At 35.0% G+C, this 20,281-nt stretch overlaps 1 protein-coding gene across 1 annotated transcript; it reads right to left on the reverse strand.

The window, feature by feature from the left end:
• Positions 1-199: 199 nt before the first annotated feature.
• LOC143576830 (uncharacterized) lies at positions 200-556 on the reverse strand. The gene has a single exon (XM_077060841.1). The coding sequence runs from the start codon at positions 554-556 to the stop codon at positions 200-202; it is 357 nt and encodes a 118-aa protein (XP_076916956.1).
• Positions 557-20,281: the final 19,725 nt, after the last annotated feature.

Below are 20,281 nucleotides of genomic sequence, written 5' to 3' on the forward strand. Positions count from 1 at the left end.
CGTTTTCTTGTTTGTTTCTCCAAATATGTTCAACCAAATCCGCTCGAAGATTGAAGTTCGTTTCCTTTTTTCATGTTCTTAATAAAATAGCAAATCTCTCATCTTCGTTTAGTGTTGTCATCGGATCCGGCGCATCGTCGTACTCGCCTTGACATACTGCTCTACCCGAGTCCTCCGGTATCATATTATGCAAGATAATTCAAGTGTACATTACATTTCTTAACTTATCCATGTGCTGAATACGAGCCGGATGTCTAACTATAGACCAACGTCTCTTTAATACCCCGAATGCCCTTTCGATGTCCTTTCTGGCCGACTCGTGTTTTTTCTTGTAATGTTTTCGTTTATCATCAGTCGGGTACGTAAAGCTATGAACCAACGTGGCCCAATCCGGATAAATGTCGTCGACTAAATAATATCCGTATTCGTAGTTGACACCATTCGTGGAAAATGAGGTGTCGGGTCCAACCCCGTTCACGAGACGGTCAAAAAGAGGAGACGCATTTATCACAGCTATATCATTGTTTGCGTTGGAATCCCAAAGAACGCATGCCATATCCAAAGATCAAATGATGCAACAGCCTCAAGTATAATTGTTGGTCCATCATGATCACCCCGATGATATTGACCTTCCCAAGCCCAGTGTGTGCAATCAAGACTACCAAACATCCCAAGGAAACCATGCCTCTGTTCATGCACCTCGTATATTTTTTGTATGTCGGTTTGAGTCGACTTCCTCAAATATTTTTTATGATATCGTTGAGGAATACCTAATATTAATTTTTTAAGGTCATTTTATTGATATTGCATTTAAAATGAGAAGATTTATAAATACATATTAAAAATGATAATACTTACATTCGCAGAACGTGTGAAGGGCTTCACGAGCCACTGTTTCCGACATTTGTAAATACTCTTCTATGGCGTCGCTCGCGGTCCCATACGCGAGTTGACGAATCGCCGCCGTGCATTTTTGCAATGGAGAATAACCCGACTTACCTCTCGCGTCATCACGTTATTGGAGAAAAGCATAATCGCGTTCTAAATCACCAACAATTCGTAACAAAAGTTGGCGACTCATCCGAAAACGCCGCCGGAATTGTTCCGAATCAAAAGTCGCGTCCGACGAAAAATAATCTTGCATTAACCGTTCATGAGCACCGACACGATCCCGTTGTCGATGAGGACGTCTTGTTTGCGGTTGTGAGCTTTCGCTATGCTCGACTAAGACTCGGGCAACATCTAGAATAGCACTACATATTACCTCATCCCTAGAATCCGAGTCTGAAATAACTTCGGGGTCAGGGTAGAAGTCGGGTGTCGAAAATGAATCGGAAAACATTTTTTTGGGAGAATTATGTAAAAAGGATTGAAAATGGTTTAGTTTGGGTGATATATATATATATATATATATATATATAGGGTAAGGATCCTAAGAGAACCCTTTGCAAATTGAGAACTTTGAGAACCATTTTGGACCATTAAAAATACATTTAAAAAAATATTTAAAAAATCATAAAACAAAAAAAAACAAAAATTTTAAAAAAGTAAAAAAACCAAAATTCTTATATTTTTGTCCGGTTTCATTAAAAAAAATAAAAAAAAGCGTTGTATTATACACATATATATAATTTTATTTAATCTTTAGTTACGTAATATACACATATGTACAGTATCATTTATCTTAAATTATACACATGTGTATAAAAAAATCATGTAAATGTACATATATGTATATATTATACATATGTGTATATAATTTGCTAAACCGATTTTTTTAATGAAACCGGGATGTTAAAATAAGAATTTTAGTTTTTTTACTTTTTTCATTTTTGTGTTTTTTTTATTTTATGATTTTTTTTATTTTTGTGTTTTTTGTGGTCTAAAATGGTTCTCAAAGTTCTCAATTTCAAAAAGGTTCTCTCATGATCATGATCCTATATAATCATATATATATATATATATATATATATATATATATCAACGGTCAAAAGAGCCGTATGAAGGGGAGGGGGGCCCACAATTCTCACCCACCGCGCCTGCCGTTGGAACGCCCGAACCCACCGCACCCGGGGTTGGACCGCGCCCCACGGCGGTGTTTGGCGCCCAAAGAGTTCACCCCTCCGCGCCCCATAGCGGGGGATCTAACAAAGTAACAGTTAAGGGCTCGAACACCACCTGTCAATAAGCATGTGGAGGGTGGGGCGCAGGTGGTCTAGCAAGCTTGAAGCAATGGTTTAAAAAAATAGATATTAAATAATATATAATCCAATCATTTATTTTCACGTTATCCTATCAGCATATCATATTTTATTACACCATAAAAAAAATTAGATGTATCATATGAAACTCTTAAACGCCCATGAGGCGTGTTATTATATATTTACTTTTTGATTTAACATTTTATTTTAACGGGTGACCTAATTGGTCCACTGCATTATTGTATTTCTATATGTTATAAATGTGCTTTAAAGCTTATGTTAATATGTCACATTATTGTGAAGTCTTATTATTATTATAGTTTAAAGCCATCTCTTTAAATTTGGGCCCACAAATTGTGAAGATTGTAACAATACCCCACCCACCGCTCACATCATCAATATAGCTCTTGCGCTGTGTTTAGGACGATAGAGCCCTCGAAGTACTGTTGTAATTAATCATATAATGTCAAATTCCCATCTATAGAGTTAATTGAGCGCAGCGGAGCCATGAACAAACAAGAATAGCCACTTCCTTTTCTACGCTATTTACTTTCCTCCCCTCGTGGGAAGTAGCAAGAGCCTTTATTTAATCTACTATTCAACCATCTTACCTGAAAGAGGAGCGTAGATTCATTTTACTTTTTATAAATGGAAAAAGAGACATAAGTCACGCATTCGAGCAAGAGCCTTTGCCTTTCTTCGCTATGTAAATAGAGGGCCGGAGGAAGAAGTGCCAGAACCTCAACAAAAGAATGAAGGTGATAGAGTCTTACAGGAGACGCTAGGCGTAGCGCGCTAGCGCGCATTTGACTAAAAACATGGAAAGTAAAATCTCTGGGCAACAGGAGCCATGACTTGAAGCATTGTACAAGTGCTTAAGGTTCCTTCAGGCCATGGCCACAACTATGAGTGGGTAGGTGGGTTAGGTGTGTATTAAATAGCATAGCTACTGAATTCGCAAAGACTCCTTCCTCTTTTAAGTTAAGTGCTCTTTTAAGTTAAGTGAGGAACTCGCCTGAGGGAAAGGGACTGCGACCTTCAACTCCCAAGATATATGATATAATATAGCATGTTGTCCTGCAGAAGGATTGGAGTGATTTTCCTTCGGTCCATAAACGCAAGAATCGCGAGACGGCAGACATCGGCCGATGAAAACCTTGAAGAATTTAGTGTGTTGTCTCATTGTGCCGGAGGTGGTCCCATGGAAGTGAAAATAGAGCGTTGACTCTTAATAGTAAATGCCATTATGATGTCTCTAAAAGGGTTTATCATGAAGCTGAGGGGTGTGGGGGGCTTTAATGGGGGCTCCAACCAATAATATTATGACTTGTGACAGAGAGAGAAACTGGATAAGGGGGGTGTTGGAGCCCCCGTTGGAGCCCCTGGCCCTGGTGTGGAGGGGCTCTAGCAGGGGCTCCAGCGAATTTTTTTTTTATTTTTTTATAAATATATTCAAACAACGTATTATTAAAAAAACTCATAAATAATTAAAAAAACACACATTAATAAAAAAAACACATTAATATCTAAAAATAAAATATTAATTAAAGTACTAAAAAAAACATTATTCTTATTCTTCGGCTTGGTTTTCTTCGATCAACCTCTTTCGGATACGTTCCTTTTGCTTTTCCATTAGCATTTGATCGACCGGATTTAGGTTACTGAAGTCTCTAGTAAGAAAGTCCAAATCTCTCATTCGACTTTTTTCCTTTTTGTCATTAGAGACCACCTCCATGGTTTTGTTAAATTTATTGAGGGATTCAACAAGATTGGCGATGTTTACGGCTTCCCCCTCAGCCGGTTTTTTCCCCTTGACGTCCCTTCCCAATGGCCGCCTCCTCGGCGGTGAAGACGTTTCCTCCCCCACAATGTTTAGGTCGAATCCAGCGCGGCAATCCGACCCGGTTGAAGTGCTATACGCTCCAGACGAACTAGTTTTAGTCCGTTTCGGCCCTACTTCCGCATCAACGTCAGGCGCCACCAGCTCAACCCACTTGGAACACCTTTTCAACCTCTCCCACAACTTTAAATCGTCCCACGTCTTCACCATCCCATACCTTCGCAAACACTCGTGCTTCCACTCTTCGACCGTGAAATTGTAAACCGCCAAATCATCACTGCCACTTGGTCTCATACGACCGCTGTTTCTGTTGAAAAGATTAATAAACAAGCCGACAAATTTTCTGATTTCGGACCACCGACCTGAAATCATATCGGCGTTCCGCTCTGTACTCCCAACGAGCGTATAGAACGTCTCCCTAACCTTTGTCCAAAAAATCTTGCTCTTTTGGTAGTCGGCTGCAAAATGAATAAATAAATTAGATTTCCATTTAACTTTTTTATTTAACTTTTTTATTAAAAATCATTTTTAAAAACGTTAAAACAATTACCGCAACGCCGATTCTCAGAAATGACTATCCAAGCCCGACACAAGGCTTCCTTCTCATCCGATGACCACGGAGTGGCTTTCCGTTTCGTCCTCGGAGTCGTAGCCGGTCCCGACCCGTCCGTTGCAAGTTGTTTTTTCCGGTGGACGCGTCTTTTTGGTCCCGTAGCTTCACCGTGTGATTCTTGTTTCTCCGGAACAACAAAGTTAGGAGACGGTTGTGTGTTGGATGGTTGAAAGCCGGATGATTCTTGCGGCTCCGAATAAAACATCGGTTGGTGCGGTGACGACCATAAATCGTCGTCAATATAATCTGAATCAAGGTTTGGGTACCAATTTCCAGCCATTTTTTTAAAAAAAAGTTAGGAAAATGAGTTGATTTTGGGTGAATGTTTGAAGTTGTGGTGATTGATATAGGTAAAATGGGGTATTATATAGGAAAAAAAAACGTTTTTTTTAATTAAATAAGAGCCCAACGGCTCTTTATATAAACCAACGGCTCTTTGCACACTCCCCTATGCCACTTTACTCTCTCTTCTGCCGCTAACCCCATCACGCCTGCATGTTTTTTCGCGCTAGCGCCCCGTTAGCGCCCCCGCTAGCGCCCCGGTGGTGTGGTGTTAGCGCCTGGGGCGCGAGCGGAGGGGCTCTAGCGCCCCCGTTGAAGCCCCACACCCCTCAGCCTGAGTAACAAAAATAAATAAATAAAAAGCCGTTCAAAACAATACATACATGTGAATCATTACACAAAGGTATATTATTGTAAGAAAAAGATCTACGATTTATATTGACTAAATATAATAAGCCAACATACAAAAAGAATTAAATATCATTTAAAATTTAAAAATATCTTTTAAATGAGTAAGTAAGAGCATGTTTGGGATTAAGTTTAAAACATATTACTAACCTATTAGCTTTTTGAGCCAATGGCTTTTTCAAAAAGCCTATTAAGTAAATATTGTTTGGTTATTACAAAAATCATTTTTATTTTAACTTTTTTAAATAGTTAAAAAACAGTTTTTTAATAGCCTTAAATCCTTGCTTTTCAAAAGTTTAAAAAGATAATAAGTTGTTTTTAAACTCATCCCAACCATGCTCTAAGTGTAGTTGTTTATTTACGAGTTCTATAAATCACTACTAGAAAACAAGTCATTTTCTCACAAAAATTTCCTACAAATTTCCTACGACAAGTAGTTCCAACAGATTTCCAACAAAAAATTAAACTCCAATTTTGCTACAGTATTATCTAATAAGCATTACGTTAAGTCAAAATAGTTTTTGTATGAAAGTTGTAGGAAGTTTACAACAACATGTTTTTGTAGCAATTTTGTAAAAAACGTTGTTGGAAAATGGTTGAAAACGATTTTCAAGCATGTGTTTTTCCAACGTAACTTTTTTAACCTTTTTGTTGGAAAAATGTTAGAAACTTGATTTTCCAACAAATTTCCTACGAATTCAGTTATAGAAAAACATATATTTTTCTAGTAGTGAATCAAAGTCATGTGTAATAAAAAAAAATCTGTACTGAAGATTTATAGAGCTCTTTAGTTAAAATTAAGGTTAGATTATACAATGCATAAATATACATTGCATGACATTATAACATGTTACCACATAAAACAAGTTACAACAAAACTTTACAATAAAAGAACTTCTTTTCATCACTTATAAACAATACATATAAAATGAAGGTAGGCTAAAACGATGAGTGTTTATAGATAACCTAAGAAATCTTTTGTCATTAAATGAAACTAATGGCTTTTCTTTGTAAATGTCACGTTAGTTTCATTATAACGACTTGTTAATCTAATTCTAGGGTTTTTCTTTTTCTTTTTTTTAAAACTAAATTTAAAGTTAAAACATTTTGTTTAATCAAGGGTAGTTGTGTAATTTAAACTTTTAAAAACGAATCTCCTTTCTAAAACACTCAATTTAAAATATGTCATGTTTGGAAAATAGTCAAAATACAAAAAAGTATAAAAAAAAAGAAAAGAAAAAGAAAGTAAGAAAGAAAGAAAAATCACAAATTTTGTCACAACTGAACAAATATAAGTTAAGAGAATTAAAACAAGATAAATATTATTTCATACGAGATATAAACTAAGTGATACAAGTATGAATTAGAAGTTTAGAACATATTTATGCGGGGAGTATGGTTCATTTGAACCATTCCCTCTCATTAATCACGTTTGCACCACATTAGTTTTGTCTTCTCGTTCTTTCTCATCTTTCAATTAGAGGTATGAATCATTCTTCTTATTTTCCATCATTCTATTATATATAATAATCCAGAGAATTAAAAAAAAAGTAAAAAGAAAACAAAAAAATATATGAGACGTTTGATTAGTCATTCCCCTAATTTTAATAGTGAAGAGGAGTTGATGTTCAAATCAGAGCATCTCCAATGGGAGAGTACTTAACCATATTATGTCTTAGTTGGAGGAGAGAGAAAGTCTAGATGGAGGAGATAATGGCCAAGTGAAAGAGAGAGAGGGAGAAATGTGTTGGAAATTCAATACGATTTGAGTAAATTTTGTGAAGAAAAAGTAAAGAGAGAGGAAAGAGATTAATAGTTTGAGTGGGATAGTGGATGAGTAAGAGCAATGGAAATGGGTGGGGTGAAACAAGTTAGTGAAACCTTATCTCTGTCACGCCTACGCCACATCAGCTTTCACATACTCATTTCACATCCACATTTTCACTGGAAATGGGTTGTGTGAAACAGGGGGGTGAAACCATTATTATATTAAATTTTTTTAATATTTTAATAAATTTAAATTTTTTGAAATAACACATTAAATTAAATAAAAGAGCTACATTAAATTAAAAAAAAAACCTACATTACTTATTAAAAAAAACTCCTAAACCCACTCGTTTTTCTCGGCTATCTCCTTTTGTTTTTTCTCGTACCACCTCCTTTTGAAGCCCGTTAACGTGTCAAGGTCGACAGCCATGATCTCCATCTCCTCCTTCTCGATCCTCCGCCTCTCCCTCTCTTCCTCCCTAAGGTTGAACAGTCGCATCTGTTCAACTATTAGTTTACCGACTTCCTCGGCTCCTGAAGCGGACCCCGACGCAGACCCCGAAGCAATGGATTTTGCTTTCTTCCTTCCAATCGGGCGCTGAATGGGGTCCTCGTCGGCCAAGTCGTCTAGGTTTACATGAGTCCTAGACCTTCCGTCGGATGCGCCGGGACTGGCGTCAATGTCGGCGTCGGCCGAGGATCGTTTGTTTGACCCCGACGTCCTCTCGTCTAATCGTAGTTGCTGCCACTTCGGAGAGGCGGTCAAAACCTCCCATAACTCCACAGGGATATTTCCGGTGTGGCCATCGTCTTGGTAGCGAGCAGCCACTTCCTTATGAAGATCGACATCGTTCGTGCCACTTTTTGTGTTTCTGGCACACTCCTCGTACACGCCGATGTACTTGTTCACCTTCTTGTTGATGTGAGTCCATTTCCCCGTGATTTGATCCCTCCTTCGGTAGTCGGGACCCTTTCCCATAGCTTCAAAAAACTTCACGTCGACCCGATCCCACAAATCCTCGATAGTTTGTTCGTTACCTATAAATAAGAAAGTAAATAACAAAAATAAACATTTTAAAAAAAATACACATATAAACATTTTAAAACTATTTAAAATAAATACCAATGATCGGATGCTCAGAGACGTCAACCCACGCCTGCCCCAAAGCAAGCTCTTCCTGCACCGACCACTTTTGAATCGATCGAGCCGCCTCGGTCATCGGTGTTTGCTTATTGTGACTTTTCCGGCATTCGGATTTCTTGTGTTGGGCGGTTTCTGGTATTTCATCATCCGCCGCATGTGGTTGGGTTTCCAGAACCGAATCCGGGTCCCCCAAATTGACCGGCGGGATTTGAGTTTGGGTTGGAAAGTTTTGGAATAGAGGTGGTTGAGGAACACCTCGTTGTTGTGTGTTGACGTTTGGTGCGGGAATATGACCGAAATAGTTGGAGAGCCACAACGCGTATTGCTCCGGAGTTAGACGACGTATGTTGGGATCCATGATATTTTTTTTATAAAAGTTGAGAAAGTTTATAAAAAATAGAGAGAAAGGTGTGAATTTGGTATGTTTTTTTTGTATAAAATAGTGGAGTATTTATAGGTAAATTTTATTTTTTTAATTATATAGCCTCCATCGGCTATATAGCCGTTTGAAATCAAGTGGCCCCCCTTCAATTTGGCCGTGAAAGATATGGCGGAGAGAGGCTCGCGCCCCCTTCACGGAGGAAGGGGGTGGTGTTTCACGGCTCATGGCGCCAAAACCCTTCTCACGTTGCACCCGTGAGAGGGTATTTCTCTAAGAGAGAGAGATAAAGAGTTTGTCTTTCAAACCTCTTCATACCATTGGAGATGCCCTCAGGGACCAGTAAAGTTTCTTCACTCAACCATACCCTTTGGCTTATAGTTTATATATTTAGTTTAAGGTTTAAAAGTGAACAACAAAGAAATAAGGAACTAGAGAGTCATGTTTTTTACATGTAAAAAAATAATTTAAAAAGTTATTTTTACATATAAAAAACACATTTTTACAAAAAAAAAAGTTTTTAGAGCTTTACATATAAACACATATAGAAGTCGTTTATATTAAAAAATTTTAAAAACATTGGCTAAAAAAAGTAAAAAATATATATATTTTTTACAAAACTAATTTTTTTATTGAAATGTTTTTTACATGTATTTATAGCAAACGTTTTAAAAAAGTTTATGCTAAAACTAATTATTTACATATGAAATCGAGTTTTATATTAATTTTTTACATGTATAAGAAATAATTCATTGTTCTGTATTTTTTTTTAACTTTCCCACTGAAACCTCCCATATATATTTAATATTAGATAAAAACACATATATACTTCAAAGGGCATCTACAATGATAAGTTTGTAATCTATGCGGATATATATATATATATACATACATATATATATATATATATATGAGAGAGAGAGAGAGTTATTTTAGAGCGTTGGAATCCCGTCTCAGAAAGGCTCTTTCGAGTGTTGATGGTGAATCCAAACGCTATTCGAAAATTTTTTATTAAACATAAATATTAATTTTACATAATCAAGATGTGTATATGGTTAGGAAGGCTTGGGTACTTCTCAGTGGAGACCCAAGTTTTGAGCTAAGTGTCACGGAGCTATCCTTTTGACTCTGTGTGGCGCCCGAAGGCCAACTAATCGGTCCGCTCATGATCAGGGTCTGTTGGTTTCGTCTTGCCTTGGACTCATCAAGCGAGCGGCAATAGCTCGCAACCAGCGATACGTTTGTCGTGCAAGCACGACAAGGCATGTACGCCTTTTTTCCCGCTGAGGACAATTCTATATGTGTCATTTCCATCACTTTTTTCTTTTCAAATTAATCACAACCATATAAATTTAAAATCAATGGACTTTATTACTTCTCGCATTTCTCAATATTTGTTTACTTTGTATTTTAACATAACCTATAAAAATATAATCATTTGTAGATACTATATTAATTAGTATTAGTTAAAGAAAACCTGAACTATTTACCAACATAGCCATATAACTAGGTAATTAGAAAATAGAAGAAGAAATTTTTTCAATGGTTAAAATAACATCCATGCAACCAAAAATAATAACAACCATATGTAAGATATATATATATTAAATATATATAAACAAAATATTTAAAAATTCTCTGGTTGCTTTCTACTTTCACTCAAGCCGTCAGATTGTTTTATTTGTAAATAGAGGTTTCTCATGCACTTGACCCAAATTCATGAGTATGGGTCTCACCAAACCTAGATGGCCATTAAAAGAGTTATAATATTCACTAAATTAAAAATAAATCTTACAAAATATTTGGTATGAAAATCCTATAAAATAGGGATATACTCGAAATTAATATTCGTTTAAAAAAAAGATATTATTTATAATTAAAAAACAATTTTATAGTAAAAAATTAGCGGGTCATGGGTCTCGCTAAACACAGATAACTTTTAAACGGGTTATAACATTTATGTATTTGCGAAACTCTTTTATCATCAAATCATAATTATATTATTAACTTTCTAATAATAAATAAAATTAAAATACAAAAATATATATAAATATTAGAAAAAAAAAAGTAAACCAACCCTCCGTAATACGGAGGGATAAAACCTAGTTAGTACTATATAAGCATACTAGTTTGATCCTCCCGTGTTACGAGGGTTTATTCAAATTTTTTGTTTTTAATCGTTCTGCTATTTTATGATGATTTATTTTATTATTTAACGTAGTTTTGTTTTAATTTAATACATATATATTAGTTTGTTATTATATTTTTTGGCGTTTTGGTTTTTCAATTGAGATGTGGAGGTTTTTTGTATTTTTTTAACGAATAAACATTAACTAACACGAGCATGTTGATTTTTTTAAATGAGCAAACATGAACACAAATATTAGTCTAAAGAAAAAGGGGGCGTTGATGTAGTTGGCAATGGTGGGTAGTATCGAAAGTTAACCGGCGATGGAGATGATAACCCAACAACAGATAACATGTAAAGGAGAAATTAAATTAGGGTTTAATGATGAAAGTGTTTACCAATAAATGAAATCTTATAACCCATTTGAGGGCTATTATGGTTTGGTAAGACCCATAACCCGTGAAAATTATTATTTGATGATTAATGTGTTATTTCACAAATAAATGAGATGATATACCTCTTTTAAGAGTTATCTGGGTTTGGTGAGACCCATGACCAGCAAAATTATTATTTGAATATGAAAGAGTTTCACAAATAAATGAGATGTTATAACCTATTTAAAGACTATCCGGGGTTGGTGAGACCCATACCCGCAAATATGGGTCAAATGCATGAGAAGCCTCCAATTAAAAATCAAGCAATCTGGTGGCTCTAGAGAATGGGAGGAACAACCTGAGAGTGACACGTAAAATTTCATGGTAGGCAATTATATAGATAGTTAGATGGTAACCTTAATATTATTAATTATTTGTTGTGAAGACTACTTTTCCAATAATTCACATGAGCTTATATTATTAATATGTGTTCGATTAAAGTAATTTACATGAGCTTATATTTAAATATTAGTATAAGAATGTGTTCGATTAAAGTTAAAGTTAGGATCAAAGGCAGTTGAACATTAAATCTGATTTTTTAGTGTTTAGATTTTAATAATAAGGAAACAATCTAAAATGTCCCACTTTTAAAGAAAGATTTCAAATATATCCCTCTAACTTCCTGTTCCTTTATTAACTCATCTTCAGCTCTACGTTAGAAAATCGAGACGATATGTTTCTTAACTCGTTGTCTCCCCTCCATATTAGCTCATAACACGTTGTCTCCTCGCCATGTTAGCTCTAAACTATCGCCTCCTATAACAAACCATAAAAAAAAATAAAGGATAAAGTAAGGAAATGAAAGGAGAAAATTCCATCCCACATTAATGGAGGAAAGAAAAAGAGAAGCTTCCACCATGGTATAAATAGTAGTGTAAGTCCTTTTCTCACATCGCTAGATTATAAAACTGATTAGTTCTTTATAAGAAATAAAACTCATATGTTAATATTTTTATTAGACAAATCACACCCAGTGGTCCTGGCGGAGGGTGCGAGGCACCCGAACGCGCGCGCGCAGGTGCGGTGTAACATCCTGTTTTATAGTTTCGGTTAATAAATGAAAATACGAGTTATTATGAGTCGGGTTAGTGTTGGGTTAAATGGATATAGGTTATGGACTTGGGTTCTGAAGGAAAGAAGGAAAGACTGTGGGCTTAAGCCCATAATCCATAATTATATAAGCATTTATTTCCCATTTAATCATTCATTTCACACATATTCCATACACCACCAAAACACATACTTAAGCTCACTCACTCTCTCTCTCTCTCTCTAGCCGAAACAAATAAGAAGAACCGATCCCGACCCAAGGTAATGATAGTATGACGTTCTATGAGCTTAAACCCGTTAGATATGGTCACGAAACGATGAACCGACACCATTAAACCGTTTGAGTGACGAGATCTGGGTAGAATCGGGTATAAACCAAACCTAAGATGAGCTTAGGGATCACCCTAGCTTAGATCTGGATCGAACGGGCCAAAACATGGTGAAAAACGTGTCAAAACTCGTTTTTCCAGCGACGACGCCGGAAAGTGGTACGGGGTTAAGAGATGTCAGGGAATGTTCTGACATTCTCTGACCTAACCCTAATTCGTTAACGGGGAGTTAACGAACTAGGGGTGATTCGTCATGTGATTCGTTAATGAAATCTTAACGAACTAGCCTTAGTTCGTGTCCCAGTTCGCTATGGTAAAGAATAACGAATTACCCCCGATTCGCTATGATCATTCAATAACGAATTAGAAGGTCCAGTTCGCCACTTGGACTGATTCGTTATATGGACTGATTCGTCAAATGACCAGTTCGTTATAAGGGTCCAGTTCGTTACAAGGACCAGTTCGTTATGATAACCCAATTCGTTATGAACCAAGTAACGAACTAGATGTTTGATAAAATGACAGAACAGTCCCTGGACTTAAAATGAATGATTTAATTATAAAATATCCTTTGAACTTTATTAATTTATAGAACATACCTTAAATGATTAAGAGGTTAACCATGAAATATTATTATGAAATCATAATGAAAAATGTGTTAAGACAGTTAATGAAAATAAATTTTTTCCAAGCTTTAACCCCAGCCAGGGGCTCTGCCCCTTGGCGCTGCCAGAGGCGCTGCCCCCGGACCCCTGTTCGTTGAGTGTTATAATTAAACTAGAAATACGATATGGGTAGCGATAGATAATTGATACGTGTAATTGTTATACAGTTAGTCGTGCACAACTCAAAAAGGGAATAACTATTAACGGTGAACGTAACCGAGTTCAGGTGAGTTTCTAGCCTCATTCCTTGTTATGTTTTCGGGGTTGTGTGCATACTCTATGTGATTATTTAATACACCTATCCTAAGTGATAAGTGTATGCCTTATGTTTATTATGTGAAATGTATGAGTGATTCTTGTCGGTACGTGAACGATCTTCGGATATTGCATATACTGATAGGTAATAGTTTGATGTATGTACATATGAAACTTACAATTATGTATATAGAAAAGTATGGTATAGAGATATGGAAGAAAGGGTGACCGAACCCTAATAATATCCGAGAATTAAGGGAGACCAGAACCTAATAATATCCGAGGATGGAGGGTACCGGACCCTACGAATATCCGAGGTAAGTAGGGTGAAATGCCCTTTATAATGTTTGTTTAACTATGAATGTGTATGGACGAATGATGAACATGATATGTATGTATGCATACATTCGGGCACGTATATGTGTATGTAAAGTAAGTTATGTGATTAACTAGAACTCACTCAGCGTAGCTGACTTTTAGTATGAACACAGGTTAACAGATTGAGACAGCTGGTTTGAGATGGACACGTGGCGGGATTGAAGATGCTGGCATCTGAAGATTGTCATGATGTTTTGAATGTTAAATTTTATGTTATGTTATAAAAGACAAAATTATGGATATTTGTAACGAATGGTTGATGTTTTATATTATTCCGAAAAGGTTTTAATTAACTTAGATATATAGAACAACGTTTATGAGTAAATCCAATGTCAAAAGTGAGGCACCGGTAACGGGGCCTTACATGCGGGCTCGGACGAAGTGTGATGGGTGCAATGTGGCGCTTTGATGGCGCACTTTGCACTTCTGGGAAAATTAAGATTTTTAATAATCCTTCCATCGCGATACACGACGGGTTTAGATTAGCCTCATCGCGTAACGCAACGACGTGTAAATATTATCCAGAAATATTGTGGCGTAGCAATACGCGATGACCTATTAAGGTAACACATCGTGTATCGCGAAGTGTATGTCCATCGCGTATCGCAATGGGCTCCAGAAATTCCTATAAATAGGTTGGAATTGAGACATTCATTTCTCATCCAAAACTTTTCTTTCTCTCTGAATTTTCATACACATATATACTAAGTATTTGGTATAATACCCGAGTATCGTAGCGATATCCTATACGATCGAAAGAAACTTATATACGCGAATCCAAAAGCTCTGCCTATTAAGGTAAGACATTGTGCCATCGTGTAAAGTTTCTAATCTCGTGATTATCGTTATGATTATTGCTTTTATACTAATCTAGATATACTACATTGTATTTAACTTAAGTGCTTAATACCAAGAGGCGTTCTTTAATTGTAAACTTGTAAGGTGAGACATTCGAGTTTTTGCACCTCACATTTATGTGAGACAACTATTTTTACGACACTATCATGATGACTTCAAAACCTATAAAACTCATGGAAGATGGTCTAAATGGTTTCAAATATATTTTTAAAGTATTTTAAATACATTACAGTGATTAAGTCTCTCTAGACTTACGGGATGATTACTACTGGTATTGTGGGGTTTTGTATACAAGGCTTGCCTACTGGGCTATTACACGTTACTTATTGGACAAGTGTTAGCCAATAAGTAATATGACCACAGTCATAGATACAGTCGAGTGACAAGTACCTTTCGGTAATTTGTAAGAAGGAAGATATAAAAACATTTTAATACTGTAACTGTAAAATATGTCATTTACAAATGAATGTACTCACCAGTATTTCTTGCTGATCAAATTTATTAAACATGTTTCAGGTGACTTGTTAGAGACAAAGGAATGATGCCTGCGGGCTTCCAGTTTAAATAAGTGGCTTGTCACCAGAATAAAGAAACATGTTTTGTAAATCAGAGTTTATCCCTATGAAGTATATGTTTGTATCAAAATGGGTTAAATTCCCAGTTTATAATAATAATAAACATGGTGTTTTTATAACTTTGATCATTTTTTTTAACTACGGTTCTGATAAAATATTTCGCTGCAAAACAATTTAATAAACACCGATACCACCAATCAATGTTCACGACTTCCCTCTCAAGATATAGGGGTCGGGGGCTGTGACACCTCCGTTCCATGATAGCTCAAAACTCATCACCTTCACCCTATGTTAGCTAAAAAATTAAATCTAATATATCTTGTTATTTGAAAAACATATATAAGAAATGTACACATAAAATAATTTGATGGTATATATGACTTTTCTAAATCATATTATTATCCAAAATTTAATATACAAGAACTTAAAAACCAATAAACTTTAAAATATTCAAATATTTTTTAATTAAGTTTTGGTTCTATGTTTTTAGTAAGACATAATTACAGAAATTGTCCTTTATGTTTACACCAAATTTCACTGCTTGCCCTTTATCTTCAAAATTGATGTGTTTTATCCTTTATGTTTCTAAATCTAACATCGTTCGTCCTTTAGCTTTAACCCAGTTAATTTTTCTCGTTATATTTGGTCATGTGACCATCATGTGAGAGCATAAAGGTCTTTTCCCTTCTCCTTTTTTAAAACCTGCTCCAAACTCATCTCATCCATTCGTTTCCCCTCTCTCTATCTCTACAACACGTCCCATCCACCTGCTGGCCAAACTAGCCACGGGCACAACCAGCCACCGACGCCACCACTTGCTGGCCACCATGACTTGTCACCATCCTCCACCGCTGTCATCGAAACCACCACAACGACGCCTCTTTTTCCCCGGTGACACGGTCGCGACTCCCCTTTCTCTCTCATGAGTCCCTCTCTCTAAAAAATCCCACAAATCATAATTATATGGTGTCCGGCTAAAGCTACCACCCACTGTTTGTTTCAGATCTGTGGTGTTGAAAGGCAGTGGCGGTGTCCGATCGAGATGGCGCAGCCGCTAGTTACTTATCAATTCCGTCTCAATAATCAGTCCAGTTCAATAATCAGTTTGATCGCAGCCGCTAGTTCATTGCCTCAGTAATCGGTCGAGTTAGAAATCAATTCCGTCTCCGTCACAGTCGCTAGTTCCTTATCGCGGATCACACTTCGTCTTCACTTGCATATGTCTAATGATTGTGTATTCATTTGTGTTGTTTAATTATTATGTTGAGTTTTTATTAATTATAATTTTGATTTGCTGTGGTATCATTGCCGGTAGGAATCAGATTAGAGATTTAGAGTTTGATTTGTGAGATTTTTGATAATTAAGGTTTGTTGGATGTTTGATCTAATAGTGGAGGTCGATGTTGATGTTCAACTGCAGTTAGGGGATTTAGGGTAGGGTTGATGGTTAGCGTGATGTTGTTGGCAGGGGGTGGGTGGTTGCAGGTGGCAATACCAGCGGCAGAGGTGGTGGTAGATGGTGGTATGGTGGTGGCACTGGTGGCGGCAGATGGTGGTAAGTGGGAGAGGGGTGAGAGAGAAAGAGAGGATAGATGTGTGTGTGGGTGTATATATATATATATATGTATTAATTAATGTTTTTATTTATTAGTTTTTTTAATAACAATATGAAATGTCCAATTTGCCCTCATGCGCAAAGCATGTGAGCTGACTTAATGAGAAAAACTAACTGGGTTAGCGCTAAAGGACGAATGGTGTTAGATTTAGAAACATAAAGGATAAAACACATCAATTTTGAAGATAAAGGGCAAGCAGCGAAATTTGGTGTAAACATAAAAGACAATTTCTGTAATTCTGTCTTTTAGTAAAGATAATGTAGATTTTTTTTGTTTGCTAACATAGGGTGGATACGACAAGTTTTGAGCTAACATGGCGGGGGGACGACGAGTTATGAGCTAACATGGAGGGGAGGCGGCAAGTTAAGAAACATATCGTCTCGATTTCCTAACGTAGAGCCAAAGGCGAGTTAATAAAGGGACAAAAAAAAAAAATTTAAATTTTGGAGTGACATATTTAAAATCTCTCTCTAAAATGGGACATTTTGGAAATTTTCCTAACAATAATCTTAAATATATATAAACAAAACATTTAAAAGCTCTTTGGATGCTTTATACATTATCCCAAGCCACAAAATTTATTTATTTGCAAATGAATGTTGCATGCTTTTGATCCGATCGAATTCACGGGTATGACTATGGGTCTCATCAAACCCAGATAGTCCTCAAACGGTTTATAACATCTCATTAAATTAAAAAGAGATAACTCTATAGAATAATAACAAAGTCTTGAAATTGTTCAAATCAGGTCAATTATAAAATTTTTTGTTCCAATCAGGTCACTAAAGTGTGTAAAAGTGTTCTAATCCTAGATATTTTATCTGGATAGCAGAATATGTAGTTTTTTAATAAAAACAAATAGTTTGATATTGCAAAATAGTTTTTTAAAAATTGACAAAATTAGTAAAAATTGAGAGAAAAAATAGAATTGTAAAATTGAAAAAAAAAAGTCATAATTTTTTTTTGCACGTTTTCAGTTCTTTTTTTTTGCAATTTAAAAATTATTTTTTTTTTCAATTTTTAAAAAACTATTTTTCAATGTCAAACTATTTAGAAAAAAAAAACATATATAACCTTCTATTTAGATACAATATCTAGGATTATAACAAAAATGGAACTTTAGTGACCTGATTGGAACAAAATATTTTATGAGTAATCTGATTGGAATACTTTTAAAACTTGGTTACTATTTTATAGAGTAATCCCAATTAAAAATTAATCTCATGAATACTTGATATGAGAATCTTATAACATAGGGATATATTAAAAATTAATATCCAACTTTTTATTTTTTTAAAAAAATATTATTTATAATAAAGAAACTATTTTATTGTAAAAAAAATAAATGGGTCATGGGTATCACCAAACCCAGATAGCTTTTAAACCGGGTTATAACATTCCATTTATTTGTGAAACACTTTAATTATTAAATCATAAGTATATTATTAACTTATTGATAAATAAAATTAAAATTTAAAAAATATATAAATATCATAAACGAATAATGTAAAACAACCTGTTAATACTGGGGATAAAAGCTAGTATGTTATAAACAATTCTTATAGAGCTATTTTGTTAAAGTTAAGGTTAGAATATAACATTGCATGACATTATAACATGTTACCACATAAAACGAGTTACTAACAAAGCTTTATTAGAAAATAAGTTTTTTCATCACTTATAAATAATACATATAAGATGAAGGTAGGCTAAAACGTTAAGTGTTTATAGATAACCTAAGAAGTCTTTTGTCATTGAAATGAAACTAATGGCTTTTTTTTCCTTTAAATGTCACATTAGTTTCATTTTAACAACTTGTTAATCTAATTCAAGGGTTATTCTTTTTCTTTAAAAAAAAACTATATTAATAAGATAAAGGATTTTCTTAATCAAGGGTAATTGTGTAATTTAAACTTTCAAAAAAGAATCTCCTTCAAAATTAAAACTATCAATTTGAAATAGTCAAAATACAAAAAAAGTAAAAACGAAAAGAAAAATCACAAATTTTGTAACAACCGAACAAACATAAGTTAGAAGATTAAAACAAGATAACTATTATTTCATATGAGATATAGCATGTGATACAATACAAGTATGAATTAAAACACATTTAGGCTGGTGGGTATGCATGGTTCAAATTATTGTTCATTTGAATCATTCCCTTTTATTCATCACGTATGCGCCACGTCAATTTTGCCTCCCTCATTCTTTCTCACGGTTATTGACCATTCCACTCATTCTCTATCTGTCCATTAATTAATAATATAAATAATTAAAAAAGAAAAAAAACAGGAAAAAACCTTATGATTGGCTCTTACCCCCTCCCCTTTTGAAATGAGACGCTTGACAATGGTCATTCCTCTCATTTCTATATTAAAGTTAGGAAGAGGGGATTGGTGTTAAAATAAGGTCATTAGAGAAAAGGTGTCGTCACATGGGATCAGTAAAGGTTCTTCACTAAACCACACCCTTTGGCCTTATTGTTTATATATTTAGTGGCATGTTTTAAAGGGAACCACAAATAAGTGTGTAATTGGATGATCATGTCTTTACATATAAAAAAAATCATTTTTACATGTGAAAGCTGTTTTATAACTTCATTTTTTCAGTAATCGGCTAAAAACTATTAAACAAAATATATTTTTTATAAAATTAAAATTTGTTATTAGAAGTCATCTACATGTATTTATAAGCAAACACTCCAAAAAAAAGTTTATGCTAAAACTATTTATTTACATGTAAACTCAAGAATTATATTATTTTTTAATATAGGCATAGTTCTCTAGTTCTCTATTTTTTTTTAATTTCTCATATAACCCTCCCCTATATAATTAATATTAGATAAAAACACAACATCTCCAATTGTAAGTTTGTAATGTGTTTGTAATCTATGTGGAGTGTGGAGTAGAGTAATTTTAAAATAGTGTTTGTGAGATAAAACTAAGAAAGAAGAGAGAGCAATAAAAGAAAAGAGGAGAGATGGTGGTGAGATGGTGGTGATGTGGAGGTGTTTGAAAATAAAAACACCTCCACCCTTGAAGATGCTCTAAACTATGTATATTTAATTTTAGCGTTGCATTGGTCATCTTTAAATCAAAATTTCCTTTCCTTACAAAATCGTCTTTCACTTGCATCACGTTATTCAACTATAATTCACAAGTAAAACACCATGTCTTAAACTTATGAACTAAAGCATCATGGGTAAGGATATCGAATAGTCTAACTAATGGAACATTCCACAACCCCGGGTGGCGAAAGTTGGCATCAAGGTACCAAACCTTCTCATAGATGTGAGCTTTCGAAGAAGATCAATCAGTTACCTTTATAACAACTTTTATTCATTGAGCGATGCATTTCAC

The sequence above is a fragment of the Bidens hawaiensis genome, unplaced genomic scaffold (genome assembly GCF_021521415.1).
Source record: "Bidens hawaiensis isolate Kalapana, Puna unplaced genomic scaffold, B.hawaiensis_p1.1 tig00028313_1, whole genome shotgun sequence".
Lineage (NCBI taxonomy): Eukaryota > Viridiplantae > Streptophyta > Magnoliopsida > Asterales > Asteraceae > Bidens > Bidens hawaiensis.

Coding starts and splice junctions, on each gene's coding strand:
- LOC143576830 (XM_077060841.1), bottom strand. CDS start 556: ATGGCATGCGTTCTTTGGGATTCCAACGCAAACAATGATATAGCTGTG.